Source organism: Uranotaenia lowii, chromosome 3 (assembly GCF_029784155.1).
Source record: "Uranotaenia lowii strain MFRU-FL chromosome 3, ASM2978415v1, whole genome shotgun sequence".
Taxonomy (NCBI): Eukaryota; Metazoa; Arthropoda; class Insecta; order Diptera; family Culicidae; genus Uranotaenia; species Uranotaenia lowii.
The window spans coordinates 341,534,570-341,554,453 of record NC_073693.1 but is presented as its reverse complement, the minus strand read 5'-3'; the positions used below and the strand labels follow the sequence as shown (position 1 = coordinate 341,554,453).

General features: G+C 39.5%; 5 protein-coding genes across 6 annotated transcripts; 2 read left to right on the top strand and 3 right to left on the bottom strand.

The window, feature by feature from the left end:
- Window positions 1-294: 294 nt before the first annotated feature.
- Window positions 295-1,585, bottom strand: LOC129756549 (p53 and DNA damage-regulated protein 1). Of its 2 annotated transcripts, none has more exons than XM_055753458.1 (2): window positions 1,341-1,585; window positions 295-869 (listed from the first exon to the last, which is right to left on the bottom strand). In XM_055753458.1, the coding sequence occupies exon 2, from the start codon at window positions 865-867 to the stop codon at window positions 454-456; it is 414 nt and encodes a 137-aa protein (XP_055609433.1). In that variant the 5' UTR covers window positions 868-869; window positions 1,341-1,585; the 3' UTR covers window positions 295-453. The 2 variants fall into 2 exon arrangements, with proteins under 2 accessions (XP_055609433.1, XP_055609432.1); XM_055753457.1 differs by having other exon boundaries at window positions 295-873; window positions 1,341-1,582.
- A 6,317-nt stretch (window positions 1,586-7,902) lies between these two features.
- On the top strand, window positions 7,903-10,800 carry LOC129756502 (nanos homolog 2-like). The gene is made up of 3 exons (XM_055753405.1): window positions 7,903-8,542; window positions 8,602-8,706; window positions 10,201-10,800. Exons 1-3 carry the CDS (start codon window positions 8,088-8,090, stop codon window positions 10,271-10,273), a joined length of 633 nt encoding a protein of 210 aa, XP_055609380.1. The 5' UTR covers window positions 7,903-8,087; the 3' UTR covers window positions 10,274-10,800.
- On the bottom strand, window positions 10,486-11,685 carry LOC129753897 (uncharacterized). The gene is made up of 2 exons (XM_055749744.1): window positions 11,213-11,685; window positions 10,486-11,158 (listed from the first exon to the last, which is right to left on the bottom strand). Exons 1-2 carry the CDS (start codon window positions 11,683-11,685, stop codon window positions 10,843-10,845), a joined length of 789 nt encoding a protein of 262 aa, XP_055605719.1. The 3' UTR covers window positions 10,486-10,842.
- Window positions 11,686-16,218: 4,533 nt separating this feature from the next.
- On the top strand, window positions 16,219-16,949 carry LOC129753896 (uncharacterized). Its single transcript, XM_055749742.1, has 3 exons — window positions 16,219-16,339; window positions 16,404-16,642; window positions 16,703-16,949. Exons 1-3 carry the CDS (start codon window positions 16,325-16,327, stop codon window positions 16,947-16,949), a joined length of 501 nt encoding a protein of 166 aa, XP_055605717.1. The 5' UTR covers window positions 16,219-16,324.
- Window positions 16,950-17,040: 91 nt separating this feature from the next.
- LOC129753895 (uncharacterized) lies at window positions 17,041-17,885 on the bottom strand. Its single transcript, XM_055749741.1, has 4 exons — window positions 17,628-17,885; window positions 17,415-17,563; window positions 17,237-17,350; window positions 17,041-17,176 (listed from the first exon to the last, which is right to left on the bottom strand). The coding sequence occupies exons 1-4, from the start codon at window positions 17,883-17,885 to the stop codon at window positions 17,041-17,043; spliced, it is 657 nt and encodes a 218-aa protein (XP_055605716.1).
- Window positions 17,886-19,884: the final 1,999 nt, after the last annotated feature.

Genomic DNA, 19,884 nt, shown 5'->3' with positions numbered 1-19,884 from the left:
TTCAGTACATTCAAAGTGGCGAATAAGTAAATCTATTCAAATTTTTTATATTAAATTAAAAAAAAAAAACAACAGTTTTCGTGGTTAAACATTATTATTAAGAAAGTGCAAGGAGATTTGTACCTAGTTAGATTATTGTTCCATTCTTAAACATGAAATTAACTGAATTTACACGAATTCAACTTTCAAAGTTAAGTCATGCCAATAATCTTAATTGAGTTCAGTTCATCCGAAATACATAAATGCTTTTCATAGTTCAAACAAATTTGTTTAAAACGAAAGAATTAACACAACTTAAATATTTCTCAAAACAAGAAACTTTTTTTTATTCATATTTGATGGATGACACCTTTTATTAGATAGGGAGTTATACTTTATTAATACATTAAAAAAAATCAAATAAATGAGAAAGATACATCAGAGATCATACTAGGACAACTAAAATTAGTTCCCCTAAAAAGCCGGTGCATTGGCCTTGATGGCGGAAATTTCGGCCGCAGTCAGCGGCTTCAAATCGAAGCCCCGCAACGGCTTCTCGTGCTCCAGGTCCCGCTGTTTGCTGACCAGCACTTTCTGTTCCGCCCTCAGGCGATTGATTTCCTGCTCGATCTGGGCCGCATCTTTCTCGAGCAGCTCCAGCGCCTTGTCCCGGGGCATTTTCATCAGCATCGAGCCAACGGTAATCCATACCTTGGCGCTGCCACTGGGGAAAGAATTTTTCAGTGTTCGCGTTGCTTCACGCGTTTCCTGTCGCCGTTTATCCAGGGCTATCAGCTCCTGTTTTCGCATGAGCACCTGATCGGCAACGCGTTCGGTTTCCCGCAGGATTTCGATTGTTTTCTGTTGATTCGACACGGCGGCGGACATTTCTGCCTGGTGACAAACACAGCCGATCGATGATCACCGAAAAAACAAACGAATTTTAGAGTCTGACTGGGTTTGAGTATTTATTCTAGCTTTCCACGAGGTAATTTAGCTTAATGCCTTCATAATTCGTTATATTTCATTCAAGAATTCACTCTAAGTATTTCATCATCTTTCTCCCGTAATGCATGCATCTGGTCATTACGTAACATGTAATGCTTGTTCCAGTACCAAAGCAAACGCACTTGGATACAGTGAACAAAATTCTGATTCCGAATCAAAATCTGAAAATTTGTGATTCATTTCACCCCATGAACATTTCCGATGTTCAAGTTTTCAAAACTGTTTCACTGTTATCAAAGTGGGCCAGTTTATTTCGATGTCAGCGAAACTTCTGGAACATAACCTCATATGCTCCGAAGTCCAGAAAAATCCTATTACAATTTACAAGTTTTAAAGGCAAATAATTCACTTACCTAATATTCTAACCGATAAGTGCTTCAATTAAAAACCGGAACTGGTTCGGTGTCCGCTGTTTCCACACGAGATCAGGTACCTTCCACTTGCCGGGTGCTGCTCTTCTTCCAACAGATTACACACGTTTTTATCACCGGGGGGGATTGCGTGCGCGAACGTACGACGTCTACTTCGATTGGGTGTTGAACGATTTATGTTGCGGCGAGTTGAATCGGAAAACTTTTGAACCGATCCGATGTGGTCGGTGCGTTGCTAAAAAGCGATTTTTGAAGCTGACGAAAACACGCAAAGTGCAGACTACCCAAAACGAATTAAAATTTAGTCAATGAGTGCGTTCAAATAGAATATCTTTGGTTCAATGCAAAATTTAATTTGCACGCAAAGATGAAGGGTATAGTTTAAAAATAATATTTCAGAGTATTGTGAAATTTCACGATTTCTGTTTATCGGAACTCAAGAAAAAGCAACACCGCATTCCTTATGATCTTATCATGCTCGCTCAAAGCTGTTTATTAATATAAATAAATTAATATGCAAAATAACACTATTTGTATCATACTTACTCTCCAGAACTGATAAAACCCGTTAAAACATGAATTTCGAACAGGTTTCTTAAAAATATTATCCCATTGATTCAACCATGCAACAAAACCTGTCACATTCTTGAGTTTTCCATTGAAAAATCATTTAAAATTATTTTAAATTTTTCTTGCAAGTATGAAATAAATAACATAAATAATTCATAATGATTTTTATTGTCAATTATTTTCTTTTTGCTGATCATTTTCCCAATTTAACGATTGACACGTTTTCCCGTAAAAAAATTTTCCAATTTATAAAATAAATTAGGTCAACAACACTAAAAAAAATTTTTCTGCATATTTGAAAAGCAACTCTTTCTATCGTATTCCACTACAACCATCTCCAGGTATTGAAGTCGTCAGTTGCCAAGCTAGAATTAAAGGCCAAGACCTTTGCCTAGCCTCGGTATATATTCCGCCAAATTCAAGCGTGAGCGGGAACCAATTGGCGAATATTATTTCACTTCTTCCAGAACCCCGATTAGTTCTGGGAGACTTCAACTCCCATGGCGTGGGCTGGGGTAGCTCACGTGATGATGATCGTGCTAACATGATATATGAGCTGTGCGACGACTTCAACATGACTGTCTTAAACAATGGGGAAGTGACTCGAATTAATGGATCCCAATCACAGCATAGTATTTTAGACCTTTCTTTAGCTTCTTCCTCTCTGAGCTTGGATTGTACGTGGAAGGTAATCCAGGACCCTCAGGGAAGCGATCATTTGCCTATCCATATTTCTATCACCAGTGGTCGTAGTCCACCCGAAGAAATCAATATTCCTTATGACCTCACAAGGAATATAGATTGGAAAAAGTATGCATCGGATGTCATTGAAGCCATCGACTCAACAGACGAACTGCCTCCGGAGGCAGAGTGCAGTTTTATTTCCGGGACAATTGTGGACTGTGCAATCGGGGCACAGGTCAGACGGAATGAAAGCTCGACGATACAGAAACGGCCTCCCACTCCGTGGTGGGATGGAGATTGCTCGCGCGCGCGAACTGAAAAGTGCAAGGCGTTTGTTGAGTTTCGCAGAACCGGAATGCCAGAGAAGTTCCAACGTTACTTGGCCTTGGAACGCAAGTTCAAGAACTTGATCAGGGGCAAGAAACGGGGGTACTGGCGGCGATTCGTGGATGGGTTATCTCGAGAAACGTCTTTGCACACGCTTTGGAGAACGGCACGAAACATGCGAAATCATACTCCTTCGAACGAAACTGAAGAAAATTCAAGTCGATGGCTGATACAGTTCGCGAAAAAGGTCTGCCCGGACGCAGCACCAGCTCAGAAACACTATCGGGATACAGAGAATAGTTCCGAAACGGAGGATCAATTCTCGATGGTCGAACTTTCACTTGCGCTCTGGTCTTGCAACAATTCAGCTCCTGGACTGGACAGAATCAAATTCAACTTGTTGAAGAATCTGCCAGATACCGCTAAGAAACGCTTGTTGAATTTATTCAATAAGTGTTTGGAGCTAAACATTGTTCCGCATGACTGGAGACAAGTGAAAGTCATCGCCATCCAAAAACCGGGAAAACCAGCTTCAGAGTACAATTCGTATAGGCCGATTGCAATGCTCTCGTGTCTCCGGAAATTGCTCGAAAAAATGATTCTCTTTCGGCTGGATAAATGGGTTGAATCAAACAATCTGTTGTCAAGTACACAATTTGGATTCCGTAGAGGCAAAGGTACGAACGACTGTCTAGCATTACTTTCATCAGACATTCAATTGGCGTTTGCCCAAAAAGAGCAGATGGGGGCAGTCTTTCTGGACATCAAAGGGGCATTCGATTCGGTGTCCATAGAAGTGCTATCTAGTAATCTTAACTCTTGCGGACTTTCACCAATTTTGAACAATTTTCTATATAACCTGTTGTCTGAAAAAATCATGCATTTTAGCCATGGAGAAACCAACGTTAAACGAATTAGTTACATGGGTCTACCCCAAGGCTCATGTTTAAGCCCCCTGCTATACAACTTTTATGTCCGAGAAATCGATGCTTGTATGGCACAAAATTGTACGCTAAGACAGCTTGCGGATGACTGTGTTGTTCATATCACAGGTAAAACAGACACTCAAATAAAACCTCCGCTACAAGAAACTCTAAATAATCTATCACATTGGGCCAGGAATCTAGGCATCGAGTTTTCGCCTAGTAAAACCGAGTTAGTAGTTTTTTCAAGGAAGCATTCCCCTCCTCAAATAGAGCTCCTTATGATGGGTAGAACTCTAACTCAATCTCTTAGTTTTAAATATTTGGGTGTCTGGTTCGACTCTAAATGCCTCTGGGGAAAACACATTAGGTACTTGACACAAAAATGCCAAAAGAGAATCAATTTTCTTCGAACGATTACTGGAACCTGGTGGGGTGCTCATCCACAGGACCTCATCAGGTTATATCAAACAACGATACTGTCGGTCATAGAATACGGAAGCTTTTGCTTTGGGTCAGCCGCGGATACCCACTTGATTAAACTAGAACGAATACAATATCGTTGTTTGCGTATTGCCATGGGTTGTATGCAGTCGACACATACGATGTGTCTCGAAGTACTGGCGGGAATAATGCCGTTGAAAAATCGGTTCTTCGATTTATCGCTACGTTTCCTAATTCGAAGTGAAACTATGAATCCTTTGGTGATAGAAAATCTGGAAAGGCTTATGAATATTAATCCGCAAGTAAAATATGTAAATAATTATAAAACTTTTAGTCAATTAGAAATAAATCCTTCTTTATTAAATTCGGACACGAGTCACTTTTACCCGAGTAGCAGTTCCTTGATAAGATTCGATCTGTCCATGACCGATGACATCCGTGGAATTCCAGATCACGTCCGACCCAACATTATTCCTTCAATCTTTGCTTCAAAAGTACGTGAAATTGATCCTATAAAAATGTTCTTTACTGATGGTTCTAGAATCGACAACGCGACTGGCTTCGCAGTGTATAATGAGGGCTTTGAAGCTTCGTTCAAGCTTCGAGAGCCATGCTCTGTTTACACTGCTGAGCTAGCCGCTATTTACTGCACCTTGGAACACATTCGCACACTGCCCGCAGACCACTATTTCATCTATTCGGATAGTCTCAGCTCCGTTGAGGCAATTCGATCGATGAAACTGATGAAGCGCTCTTCCCATTTTTTGCTGGAAATTTCAGGGATATTGGGCGCTTTGATCGAAAATTCGTACAGGATTACCTTAGCTTGGATCCCGTCTCATTGTCTTATTCAAGGCAATGAGAATGCGGACTCATTGGCTAAGGTGGGCGCGTTACAAGGTGAAATCTTTGAGAGGATAATAACTTACAATGAATATTTTTCAATACCTCGCACTTTAGCGATTAACGCTTGGCAGTCTAGCTGGGACAATGGCACAAAGGGACGTTGGCTCCATACGATTATCCCTAAGGTTCCGACGAAGGCATGGTTTAAGCATTTTAACATGAGTCGCGATTTCATTCGCGTGGTTTCTCGGCTCATGTCAAATCACTGCCGGCTTGACGCGCATTTGTTTCGTATACAACTAGTTACAAGCAATGTTTGTGTTTGTGGGGATGGCTACCACGACATTGATCATGTTGTGTGGACGTGTGAACGGTTTGATCGATCGAGGGCTTGGCTACTGGATACCCTTAGGGCCCGACGTAAACCACCTGGTGTTCCAATTCGAGACATATTGGCAAAACTTGATCTTGAATATTTGTACCCTATCTACAAATATCTTAAAATGTCTGACTCGGTCGTTTAGTCCTCTTACCTTCCCTGTATATGTACCCTATTAATCTTCCCCCCTGTATATGTACCCTATTAATCGTGGCTTCGTTTCATTAATAGAGTAACCTCTCATGCGATGGGTCCGATAAACTCTACCAAAAGGCTGGCCAGGAAGACGATCATCTGGAGCAGCTATCGGAACCTCAGCTACAGGAAGCCACCAGCGTACCCAGATGAAAAATTTTTATACTGAACCCTAGACGTTCCCCTTCCCTCTCCTAAATTAAATTATAATCTAACAGTTGAGTCGCCGCGACTATTACGGCTCCCCCTTCTACTAACATAGATAAGTTAAGTGATACACTCGGCAAAATGAAACTTTGTAAGTAAAATGCCTTAATAAACAGACCTTTGATTAAAAAAAAAAAAAAAAATATTTGAAAAGCATTCACCCACCGAGCCGATGACATATGGCGTATTTTTTTCATTCTGGATTTGGCTCTGGAACCATCCGAATAAAAAAACGACTTTCGGGTTTCGAGTTATTCCATACGTAGGTGTGCGTGAGAACGAGCGTAATGTTACATGCAGCTGTCATTTTGTTTTCCCTTCTGGATTTCTTCACATCCGGATTGCCTTTTTTCGTGTCCGGATTGTACTGGACAGCAGATAGTACGATTTTGCTTGGCTGAGAGGTTCAAAATCGCGGCAATAATCATTTTCCCGTTCATATTTCAACTGTTTTGCTTTCAGCCAAAAACAGCTGTTTAATGTTTTGACAACAACGTTCAGAGTATTGCATATTCACCATGGTGAACTTCTCGCAAAACTGACTTTCTTTTCAGGGCGACTCCGTCCGTTTTTCGAGCGAACCTAGGTTGCCTCTAGAGCAATAAATGAGCACGATGACAGCAGTTAGAGCGAACCTAGGTTGCCTCTGGTTTGCCTCCAGGCGAAAAAAAATACGGTAATAGTGAGTGCGATGCGATGCGTACCAGCAAATGCGTTCCAATGCGCATATCTCAATTTGTTCTGCCGCTCGAGTTCGCGTTGGTCGCGTTCGCTAATTCGCATCGCATCGCTCTCACTATGTCATCGGCCAAAGCTGTTTTTAGGCATTGAAGAGATTTATTGCGTAGAGTGTGAAAGAGGTCTTATAAAAACTTACTGAGTACACAACTTTGTCAAAAATTTCTAAACAAAACTCATAGATGATGTTCCGTACTGTACACAGCCAGAAAAATTGTAATATTGCAATGAGTAGTTTGATTAAGTCATTGAAAAATAAAAAAAAAGTTATGGGTAGAGAAAAGCAGATTGGTTTAATTTTCGATTTAAAAAATTGTTAATCAACTTCTTTTTTGTATCGAATGCCAATAAAAATATTTCTAATTATTCGTTCCAAAAAGGATCACATTGAACACTAAAATGTGTTCATTCAACAAAAAGAGTCCCAAAGAACCATATCAGCACCAACATGAGAAAAGGGTATAAAAGACAAAATAAACAAAACCCGTTTTCAGTGGATTCAAATAGCCCAATAGGAGCTCTACTTAACACAAAAACCGTTTTTAACTTTTCAGTTTTCGTAAGATTTATAATGCAGTTTGAGCAAAGGATCTATAAAATTTAGAGCCATAAAATGACATTATCCTCACACAGATTGTCTTTTACACCCTTTACTCCACAACAAAGCAAACGGTCTATAGATGCAAAACATTAAAAGGGGAAAAATGCGGAAAGCTATTCACTCACTCCTGTAGCGAGAACCATAATCCTTTGTCAAAAAATAGGGGAAATTTTATTTCCATCTCACTCACACATATGAGACAAACCGTACAAAGCAAAGGGTGTAAAAACAATTAGACGAATTTCATACTCCAGCTAGGGTCTATAAACAATTTCGAGCTATTTTTCCATGATAATACCGTCTTACCGATAAAACATATTTAGAATGATCCTACGCATCGTTTTGACCATATAGGCTTTGAAGATTCCTCGTGAATTTTAATTAGCGATTTAAAAAAGATTGCAAAATTTTCAAACGCGTTTTTCTCGAAACGTCATATATGAACATAGACCCTTTTCTCGTGTTAGTGCTGATATCTTTGTTAAATTTGCCAATCGTGTATGAGTCATTTTAGTTGACCTAATCAAAATGACAGCATGATGGCCTTTTAAATTTCAACTGATCATCAGCTGAGTGCCAAAATCGAGCATGTTTGGGTTTTGCGCGCAAAATTTTCAATGAATCGTTTTCTTCTTCCAGGATCCTTCAGCAGATCAGCAGAGCGCGCCATTAATGTGCGGTGCAGGATCACGATCAGTTTCGTCTTGACCAGGTTAAAGTTCACCTCGTGTGTGCAGTTCCGGTATTTTTCAAACACGAGTTTTCACCAAAACACATCCGACAGACTTGAACTGTGAAGTATCCTCGAATAAAAGATGTCCGTTAGCAAGGAAACAATGGAACTGATGACGGCCGCTATCAAGAGCGGAGTCAGCACCGATGGCACTTTGGTCCGTTCAAAGTTGACCAACCGTTTGGTGTGGCGAAACCGCGAGGTGGACGAGAACGACATCTGCTTTCCATACCTTAGCATGATTGGTGGTATTGGTGATGGCAGTCTCGCGATGGTCAACCCGGAACCAGTTCCGGTTCCGGAGAAAAGACGTTCGATTCTCGGTGCACTCCAGATCAACGAAATACCGGAGCTCGTCGAATCAGCAGCGAAGAACGATGGCGGTAATGTGGGCTTTCCAAAACGGTCCAAGCCAATTCTGCTGACCACGGCGGGTCGTCGCAATCGTCAGGACAAAGAGAACTGGCAGGACGATTGGGAAATTCTCAAGAAATCCGGCTACTTTTGCAGTTTCTGCAAGAGCAACAAAGAAGTTCGGTAAGGTCTTGAAAATTAACTTTAAAACTATAAATTTATTTGATTTTTTTCTTCTACAGGGAAATCTATCTGTCTCACAACCTGAAGGGACCGAACGGGGACGTTACCTGTCCGATTTTGCTCGAATGCGTTTGTCAGTGCTGTGGCCAGCAGGGCCACACTATGTAAGTAAACGTCCAGTGTCTAGAGACAAACTAACAGAACTAGTTCCCGATAACTGAATTCGAATAGTTATCGGATAGGATCTATAATAGTCACTTTTGATTACTTGTTTAAGTTGAATGTAACATTGTTTTTATTAAGAACAAAATTAGTTGATTAGTTAGATATAGAAAGCCAGAACAGGGAATCAGCATTGAGAGATTCCCGAAAGCCGAAGGCATATTTTTACTTACTTAACTTTCTAACAAACTATTAGAACTCTATTAGGTCACACTTTTTTAAATCCAAATCATGTTTAAAAGTCACTACTAGTAGAAAAAAAATCATTATGTAAGAACGAAATTCAAGCATGAATTGATCAATGAATTATGTAACGACGCAGAGAAAAGAAAATGAATTTCGAATGCATTATGATTTTCAGCTAATTTTCTTAATTCTGATATGTATTTTAGTCTTATAACGCACTTTACGTTGAATAGTTTTGTGTTGACTTGAAATCTGGCAGTTTGATTGTTTGTGAACTTGTTCAAATACATTGGCCAGAGAGAAATAGTTCTGAGATTTTAACGATTGAGTTCCAAAGTCAGTAGTCGGAAAAAATTATGAAATTTGTTCGCGCTAGGGGTGTGAAACTGGTTATACAATTGACTAAAGCATATGTATTGTCGTAAATCGTTTCAAAACCCATGAGAGAAATACATTAAGAAGTAAAACATCAATTTCGTCTTTATTTTGTTTGATTTGATATCCGGATAAGTCATGCATAATTTACAGTGTCACATCCCTAGAGTTGATTTTTTCCATTTTCTGAGCCTATTTAAAAAAATGGCTTTTTTCAAATCAATCCCAAATGAAACTGCCACGTGGTTGAGAATTAAGAATCTGTGCAATTTGTTCTGACTTAATTTAAAAAATAATATATATGTACCTATTTTCTAGCGATAGCTTGTGCTAACAGCCACAATCTTAAAATAGTGCCGCAGTGCTGCCAGAGCAGTCTGGTTAAGATTTTACCAAATAATTTTACCAAGTTATACCAAAGGACATACCCTTATTCAACAACTAGGTATCTAATAACTTTTTTACCTCATACGATACGAAGTTACGGTCTTCGACAAAGTTGTTCGGCGGAAAATGTCATTTAAAGAATTTATTAATTGGAACAAAAATTATGTTGTTTCAAAAATCAATTTCTCCATACAAACCTAAACGTTCAAATTCAAATTGACAAAAATGACAACAATTAAAAGAATGCAAAGACGAAAATTACAACTACAACAAATTTGTTTTTTTATTGCGTTACACTAACAGCCTTCCCCAAGTTTAAGAATGATAAAATTGAATCAATTATTGAATTTTTTTAAACTGTTTCCATGAAAGGCCCGATTGGAATTGTTCAAACAGTTAATTAACTAACTTAAGTTAAGAGAAACTCACCACTTTCGGTATAGGTTTGTTCAACATTTCTTTGGAATTTTCCCCCTCCCTCTATCTAGCTCTTACTGCCCAGGAAACAAAACCGGAACAAGCATCTTCAAGCTGATGAGCCGCCACAACAACCGCATCTAGTCTGGTGGAAGTTTGCTGGTCACCCCAATCGATTGCTTGCTGAGAGAAAAAAAAAACGAAACTTAACATCGAAGGAATGCGCGGTTTTTGATATGTCTTTTTTACGTGTTATTTATTCAACTATTTATTTATTTATTCGATTATTTATTGAACCACTTTTTTAGATTATTTATACGCACTTTGATTTTTTTTCAATGCGCACAATCGCCTAACAAACGCAAACAGACAATCGATTTTTATAGAATTTTTTTTTCGAGTAGAAGCCTCTAAGTTCAAAATCTGAACAACACAACACAAAATTTATTGCAAGCTAAGGTTTTTTTCGAGTACGAATAATATCTGTTAGATTGTAATTGCAACCCATCTATTTATTGCTAAAATACTAAACCCTAATTTCAGAACAGTATTTTTACCAGAGGAAAAGTTATTCTTAAAAAATGAACACATTTTTGCAAATACGAATGTACTGAATCCCACCTAAAAGTGACAAAATTATAAACTATTGTAAGTAATTTTTTTTAGAGGAAAAAACTACAATACAGATTTGTTAAAAGAAGACAAAACTTTAACTAGCCTTTGGTCACTTCAGAAAACAGTCCCAATAACGAGAAGGGACAATCGGCAAACATATCCGAACAGATCGAGGTGTCCGGGGAGCGGCCACTGTGTTGGTGTGCCAACAACTCCGCCCGGCGGTATTCTCGATGCAGAGGATCTTCTTCCGTTGTGTCGTCGCGTTTAAACCTGCCTCGATGATCAGCGCTCGTTGATGGAGTAAACAGGATATGCAACAGCTCCCCGAGGATGCCGTTCGAGTGGGAGAATCTGGCCTCGGCTGCCTCGCAAATCGTTCTCAGCAGACAACTGCGTCCGTTGTAGCCTTTTCTGAAGTTAAAATTTCAGGATTTTATATTTAGAAACTTCACATTGAACACTTACTGATCACCGATTGCCTCGAGCATCTTGTAGAAAGACCACCTGGAACCATCCGTGGAGCTAGCACGTGCAGACTCGTTTTCTCCCTCATCTTCAGATTGCTGTCCCACTTCTTCCTCCGGTGCTGGTGGTCTTTCAACAAAGTTCCTCCACTGACCCAACTGGATAGCCGGGGGCTCCAAATTTGCCTCGTCTCTATTCAGGAATGGTGGAATCAGATGGGTTTCATTGTACGGTAGGAAGTAGACCGCCTTGAAGACGTAACCGACGGTGATGGATTCCAGTACCAAGTCCACCGGAATGCCAAACCCAGCTACCAACTGGTGCCGAGTGGGATTGCCACGAGGAAAGATGAGAAAACGTTTCTGGCGGCTTAGGGACTCCGGTTGGTGAGTTGTTGAATTTTCCCTGTCCGGAGAAGCGAGTAACGGTAGGATCAAGAAGTGGTAGGTAGCGATTGTCGAAATTAAGCTCATGTTGCAGGTTGAGGAGATCACGTGCGACTGAGGTCGGAAAAGATCAAATCGTAGTACAAACCGGGAATAACCAGGTACAGATTCTACTGTTCTTACGAATCTTACAACGTCGGTAAAAAAAGAAATGAATAATTACACATAGTTTAGAAGTGAAAAAGAGAAGAAATTACACAAAATGCCAAAACCATAAAAAATACGAAGCTTATAAAAATGTATTTTTTTAATTTATCATATGCAATGTAAAAACAATAAAAACAAAAAATCAAAAACCTTAAACCGCAAAAATGACAAAAAATATTAAAATAACAAATTTAATAAAAATGACAAATATGATATAAAAATGACAACATAACAAAAATAATGAAAAATTACAAAAAACGATAAAGTTATAGTTATATAGACAACAATGACAAAAAAAAACGACAAAAATAATTAAAACTCAGAGCGTTTTTTCGATTTTTTTTTCTTGGGTATACTGAGATCCCGTGGGAAAAAAAAATCGATTACGAAAAATTCCAATTGTTGTGAAGCTTATTTATTTCAATCAATCAAAATAGGATAGGATTTGAAGCAGGAATTGATATTCTTATTCGTTTTTTGGGTCATTATTCATATTTCTTCGAGAGTGTTTTGAAATTTGAAGAAAAGTTCCTTTTAAAGAGATAGCGCATCGCATCTTTTTTTTTTTTTCAAATATGTGTAGATGTGAAGTGATCAAGGTTGGATTGATATTGCAATGAGATTTTGAAGATATTTTTTTTTATTTGAATGTTTTTTTGAAGATATTTTTTTTTTCAATAACATGGTACTCAGCCAAAAATTTAAGTTTTTATTCACTTTTCTAAGTCTTACTCACTTTATCTTTTCTCCTGTGGTCGGGACGATTTCGTCCTGTATTTTCAACAGCTGAAAATTACAGGACGATCTCAGGACAGAAAAACATTACAGGAAAACGATTGTCAAAATCACCTGTAGGTTCGAAACAGTTTCCTCCTGTGGTATGCAGGAAGTTTCGAAATTCTCCTGTAGGCTCGAGACTGCTTTCTTTCAAGTTTTGGATCTAAATTAGGGATTTATTTAGCAAAAAATTACAAACATCTGAACTTTTGAAAACTACATTTATTAACTGGATGAGTTGCATACAAATATAAATTTGCTGACGGTCCTGGAGTATATTTTGGTTGGCCCGGGATTTCGTCTGAAAATAAAAACACAAAGTGTTAATTTTTAAGTTACCATACAATCATCTTATAAAAATTACCTGCTTCATTACTACGAATGCTGCTCAATCAACCTGTTCTTCAGGTCCTTGGCAGTCATCTTGATGTTCTGCCCCAGCATCTTTGTTAGATAATGCAACTTGCATTAAAAAAGGTTGCAATGGCCAATTCACCGACATGTTGATATTTCACCCAAGCTACGCTGTTAGAATAAGTGGTTCCTCCATCCAGGCTTCCAGAAGTTCTATATAGTTGTTTCTGCAGGAACAACTAGAACTTGGTAATTCAACCCACTTTTATTAAAAAATATCTTGGCACGAACCGCTTCAATTCCTTTTCAACACGACACAGAATGAAGAAGAGAAAAAGCGGGACAGAAAACGGTTGACAGTTAACGAATGTTGCAGTATCGGGAATGTTGCAGTATCCCAGATGTCAGTGAAAAGACGGTGCAACATTTGTGCTGACAGGGCAGTGTCGGCTTTCAGCATTTCAGCAGGGATGCAATCGATCTCAGGTGCTTTGTTGGATTTCTTTTTACCGCCGGGTCCTTTTTTAGCTCGAAGAGCAGTTCGCCTTTTTGGGTGCGTCTTGTTTTGGTGACGCTCTCACCAAGAGCAGATAACTTTGGCTCTGCGCGCAACTTCCGGAACAAGTCCGCATACGTTGTGCCTTCTTTCGCTTCCACGATAAGCGCATCACCCCTGGATATCACCCGTTGAGGTTTGGGTTTTGGGGGTGGTTCTGGTTTCATAACGACCTTTCTTTTTACGTTCTCCTTCCTATTGCGAACCATTCGCCAGCCTCCAGCACTGCTTTCACCGTCGGCATCCTCATAATCCGTGCCCCTCCTTTTTTTGGAGGAATCGTTCACGACGGGGGAGTCGCGGTCTCTTTTTGCGGTTTTTCTTGGCTTGGACTCCTTCGAAAGTCCTTGAGAAGCAACCAATTTTGCTTCCTCCAGGTCCTTCTCTGCAGCCTCGGCCTTCCGCACCAACTCCGTTCGTTCCTTGACGGCACTCTGCAGGAGCACCATCAATTTCGGCACCCAGGTCTTGATGTGCGTGTGCACGTTGTTGGTGCTTCGCACAAACTCCTGCATCTTGTCGACCATGTCGACTGCCTCCAAAAGGCCACACTTTTTGATGCCCCTTGGTGCACCTCTTCCTGCGATTGGGACCTGCTCCTCTTGCTGGGAACTGCTGAGGTTTTCAGTGGACCCATCCGCGACCGGGCTTCTTCCCGCTTCCTTGGCAACCTCCCTGCCAATCTCCTTTCCTAGCTCCTTTACTACTTTGCTCAGTAGAGGAGACCTAAGGAGTCCTCTCTTCGCAAAGACCTCCGTCTGAGTTCTTCTGCTTTCTCCTCCTTCGTCCAAGCTAACATCAGTTGTCTCGACGTTCTTTCTGTTTTTAGTGTTGTTGTTTATGTTCATGATTAGTCCCACGAGTAGCTAGGGAAATATGCGGTCCACTGCGCCAGTGCCCTGCTTTAGCGCAGCAAGGACTTCATTACTGTGGGGTGCGTCCTGGTGCTCCACAGGCGACTGACACATTTTCGACCCGCCAGCCTTCCACCTCATCAGCACGGTCTTTCGCATAGAGGCGTTTTCACGCCCCCATGAGCGGCACACTTTGGGTAATCGTGGGTCGTTGTATCCAATAGGTTCCGTTAGAAAAGTCCGAGTTCGTTGCGTATGTCTTCATCCGTAGGGGGGTTTCGTCGATTCCGTTTGCATAGTCCATTTCCGTAGCATGTGTCTTTATAAGAGGGGTTTCTATCAGTTCCGTTTGCATAATCCATTTCCGTTGCATATGTTATCGTTGGAAGAGGGGATGGTTCCGATTTGTTCCGGGTGCATAATCCGAGTTCGTTGCGTAGGTCAGGGGGGAGTTTTGCTGCATTTAGTCGCCTCTTACGACATGGGTCAGCGACCCCGGGGTAGTATTCTAATGCCGCTACCCCCTCCAGGCTCTCTTGTCTCGTCTAAAAGCGCGTTAACTGACTTTTCCAGCTCCGCATATCGCAAGCGGGCGGCTGCTTTGGCTGACCCGGTACATGCCTGCTCAATTCCGACTTTCGCCTTTCTCCGATCATCGACCATCCTGCAAGTTTCATCCGACATCCATTTACTTCTTCTTCCACAGACTTTACCGAGAGTACCATGGTTCGTCGTGATAAATGCAATTTTGATTCCACACCACTGTTCTTCGACTGTTCCGTCTGTCGGCATCTCCATGGCTCGGGATTCTAGCTGTTCAACGTATGCCCTGTTCACCTCTGTATTCTCCAACCGGCGGACGTCGTATCGACACCCGACTTTCTCTTCGCGCCGTTGGACACGCGCAACTCTCAGTCGTATCTCACCAAGGACGAGGTGATGGTCAGATGCAATGTCTGCGCTTCGTTTGTTGCGGACATCAAGAAGGCTCATTCCCATTTCCGGCTGATGCAGACGTGGTCAATTTGATTTTCTGTTCGGCCATCTCGGGATACCCAGATGATCTGGGGGAAGAGAGATCCACGGATCACCATGTTGTTGTTGCCACAAAATTCTACAAAACGGTTTCGCTCATCTGTCATATAGATGCGCTCAAAGTCCTGATTATCAGAGCCAATCTTTGCGCTGAGGTCGCCCAAATGGTTTTGAATGCCACCCTTCGAAATTTTCTCAACTACGCTGTTCAATTCTCCTGAAAATCGGCAACGTCAGTTGGCGCATTATACTGGACCAGTGTAAGGTTCCTAACCCGTGTTCTAAATTTGGTTACGATAATTCTTTTGTTTATCAGTTCCCATCTTATGAGGGCCGCATGGGCCTGCGGGCTTAACAGGGAACCAAACCCTCGTTCCCGAGAAGCGTGTTTTCCTCGTATGCCTGAGTAAATCAGTACTTGCCCGGGCTGTGTCTTGTGTTCTTCAGTGTTATTCCAACGGACTTCGCTCAGTCCCTTCTTCAGCAAGTTGAGCTAGCTTACCTGGCTGGGCAAGGTTAAAAACATTCCAAGTTCCAATTCTAGTCCGTGTTTTCATGCTACCCAAAACCAAACTTGCGCTGGCCTATCCGCTAGAACACCTCAGCGCATTAAACTTAGAGAAATCGTTACTGGTTATAAAATTCCCTTTCAAGCACTGATACGTGTTTTATTCAACCAGAATTTGCACGTGCAGAATTTCGCACCTTTAGGCTAATGCTTTTAAACTGGATTGCAAAATGCAGGTGCATTTATTTTGTTTGCCCCCAAATCATCTTGAGGTCAGTTAACATTGTTGTGTAGCTGCGAACCGAAGGGAACGATCACATTATGTTTGGTGAAGTTCAAGTGTGGGTTTTTCTTACGGTCGCAATCGCCCGGATCAGTTCCAATGAAGTGGGACATTTGGGCAGGTCGGAACGGGCAGCCCTCAAATTTCCGCTGATGTCCTCAAATGGGGTAAGATTTTCCACTTAAAAAATACCTTTTTTTAAGTAAATATTTTTGAATTTTACCGTTATAGATCTTGCTAGCCATTGCCATTCCGTTGGAAGTCCCGGGCCGGAACATTTACCTGTCGCACAACTTCGAGATGAACTACGGCCTTCCGACCAATGTAACGCAGTTCCGGTTGTGGTACACCCTGTTCAAGGACACCCGGTACAACATTCCGGAAGCCATTCGCAGGAAACGGCGGATGGTGGACCAGAGTCGATTTAGCCGCTCGTTTTTCTATCGGCTGCTGGCCGAACGAATGGATATGTAAGATTGTTTATTTATTTTTGAAATCGTGATGTTTTGAAGTTTTGATTAATATTTTAGGTACGGATACAACGGAACGGCCTGCATCCACAAAAGCATCTGTGAAGCTCCGGAAATGAGACTACATGAGCATAACGGCGTTCTGGGGGACATTATGCATGTGGCCTTTACCCCATCGGCTTCCGAGGTCGAAAGCTTGCCGAGTTCCTACCGGGAGGCGGAAATCAACGGAATGAGGTCCGATTGCACCAAGTATCAACAACACTGTCCCTTAGGCTTATTCGATCTCATATCACAGGTGATTTAGGATTAAGTTACTTTTAAGAAAAATCGCAAAACTCTTTATGAAACATCCTGTTATTTATTCAATTTTTTTAAAAAAAATATCAATTAAACAATCACATTTCAAACGAAATCAATCCGAGCACATTCTGAGGACACTTTTTGATATACTTGACACATTTATTCCGGCTTCCGAGCATTTCGGCTTTGTAGAATTCTTTTGGCAAATTTTCATCCATTGAGTATGATGGTCTGTGATTGGATTATAAAAATTAAAATAACTGTTAGATGTAAATTAGCAAAACTACTTACGTCAGTAGGATGTGCACAAGATCCCCGAGAACGCCATTAGACCAATGGAAACCATCAGAGGCTGCCGTTTCACAGATCGCCCGCAGAAGACACTTTTTCCCATCTAGACCAGAGCTGCAATTTGCGTTTGAAATATAATATTTTATATTCAACAGAAGACTTTCCGAAACTAACTCACACTCTCATATGCTCCTCAATCACGTGGTAAATTTTCCTACGGGTCATTCCGGCGGTTCTGTTGCTGCCAATTGCGTTCCTAATTTTTCGACCCTCGCCACCCCCTTCAGTATTTCCGGCCAACCCATTCTGGGTTTCATCCACCCTGAACTGGAAAATAAAAAAAAGTTTCAACTAAATTATAACACAAGTTTTTTTAACGATCACAACCCACCCTCTTCCAGGGATCGGTCCAATCGGTTGCCTCCGTCGTCATTCCGTAATTGGCCTCGAAGTTATATGATGCGAAAATGTCCACCCCGTGGGGTTTCTCCTTCTCCAGGGGAACGGCTATCGCAGCCAGGATCCCGGTGGCGGAATCTTCCGTGATCAGTAGGGTACGTTTTTGGCGGGATTCCACCGTTTGCAGGGCAGTGATCAACTTAAGGAGGACCACCATCAGAATCCCGATTTCAAACCAACGACCTGACATTTTTTGGAGGTAAAATGCGTGCAACTAAACTCTCACTGGCTTCGCGTATTGATATTTGGTGATAGTTGAACCAAATCGTCAGCTTGCCAGAAGTCGGTAATGTCTGCCTCATTGTTTGGCACTAACCACAATTGGGGTCCAATTTTTGAGTGATAATGGTTTGGCCAAACAAGAACGCACTATCGGATTGGATTTTCAATTGTCCGGCCACGTGGTTGGCTCACTCCCAATCGATTTATGAAGAGTGATTAATCAGAATCGTCTGAGGCGAGGTCTGGCGAATTTCTTCTGAGGAATCATATATACTAACTCGTTTATAGTTTGCCATTTTTGAGTGGAAATTTTCAATTCATTTTGACTAGGCATGAGCAACCTGTGGCTCTTTAACCCTGAAAAATTTTCTTAAGATTTGTCAACTGCGTCATTTTTGTATTTTTTGTAATTTTTGTAATTTTTGTAATTTTTGTAATTTTTGTAATTTTTGTAATTTTTGTAATTTTTGTAATTTTTGTAATTTTTGTAATTTTTGTAATTTTTGTAATTTTTGTCATTGTAGTCATTTATGTCATTTTTGTTGTTTTCGTAATTTTTGTCATTTCCGTCATTTTTGTCAATTTTGTCATTTTTGTCAATTATGTCATATTTGTAATTTTTGTAATTTTTGTCATTTTTATCATTTTTATTAATTTTTGTCTTTTTTTGTCATTTTTGTCATTTTTGTCATTTTTGTCATTTTTGTCATTTTTGTCATTTTTGTCATTTTTGTCATTTTTGTCATTTTTGTCATTTTTGTCATTTTTGTCATTTTTGTCATTTTTGTCATTTTTGTCATTTTTGTCATTTTTGTCATTTTTGACATTTTTGTCATTTTTGTCATTTTTGTCATTTTTGTCATTTTTGTCATTTTTGTCATTTTTGTCATTTTTGTCATTTTTGTCATTTTTGTCATTTTTGTCATTTTTGTCATTTTTGTCATTTTTGTCATTTTTGTCATTTTTGTCATTTTTGTCATTTTTGTCATTTTTGTCATTTTTGTAATTTTTGTCATTTTTGTCAATTTTGTCATTTTTGTAATTTTTGTCATTTTTGTCATTTTTGTCATTTTTGTCATTTTTTTCATTTTTGTCATTTTTGGCATTTTTGCCATTTTTGTCATTTTTGTCATTTTTGTCATTTTTGTCATTTTTGTCATTTTTGTCATTTTTGTCATTTTTGTCATTTTTGTCATTTTTGTCATTTTTGTCATTTTTGTCATTTTTGTCATTTTGTCATTTTTGTCATTTTTGTCATTTTTGTCATTTTTGTCATTTTTGTCATTTTTGTCATTTTTGTCATTTTTGTCATTTTTGTCATTTTTGTCATTTTTGTCATTTTTGTCATTTTTGTCATTTTTGTCATTTTTGTCATTTTTGTCATTTTTGTCATTTTTGTCATTTTTGTCATTTTTGTCATTTTTGTCATTTTTGTCATTTTTGTCATTTTTGTCATTTTCGTCATTTTCGTCATTTTCGTCATTTCTGTCATTTTTGTCTTTTTTAACATGTCATTTTTGTCATTTTTGTCTTTTTTAACATGCCATTTTTGTCATTTTTGTAATTTTTGTCATTTTTGTCATTTTTGTAATTTTTGACATTTTAAACATTTTTGTCATTTTTATGAGTTTTTGTCAGTTTTTGTTTTTTTTTTTGTCATTTTTTGTTTTTTTTTTGTCATTTTTGTCATTTTTGTCATTTTTGTAATTTTTGAAATTATTAACATTTTTGTCATTTTTATGAATTTTTGTCATTTTTTGTCTTTTTTTGTCATTTATGTCATTTTTGTCATTTTTGTCATTTTTTGTCATTTTTGTCATTTTTGTCATTTTTGTCATTTTTGTCATTTTTGTCATTTTTGTCATTTTTGTCATTTTTGTCATTTTTGTCATTTTTGTCATTTTTGTCATTTTTGTCATTTTTGTCATTTTTGTCATTTTCGTCATTTTCGTCATTTTCGTCATTTC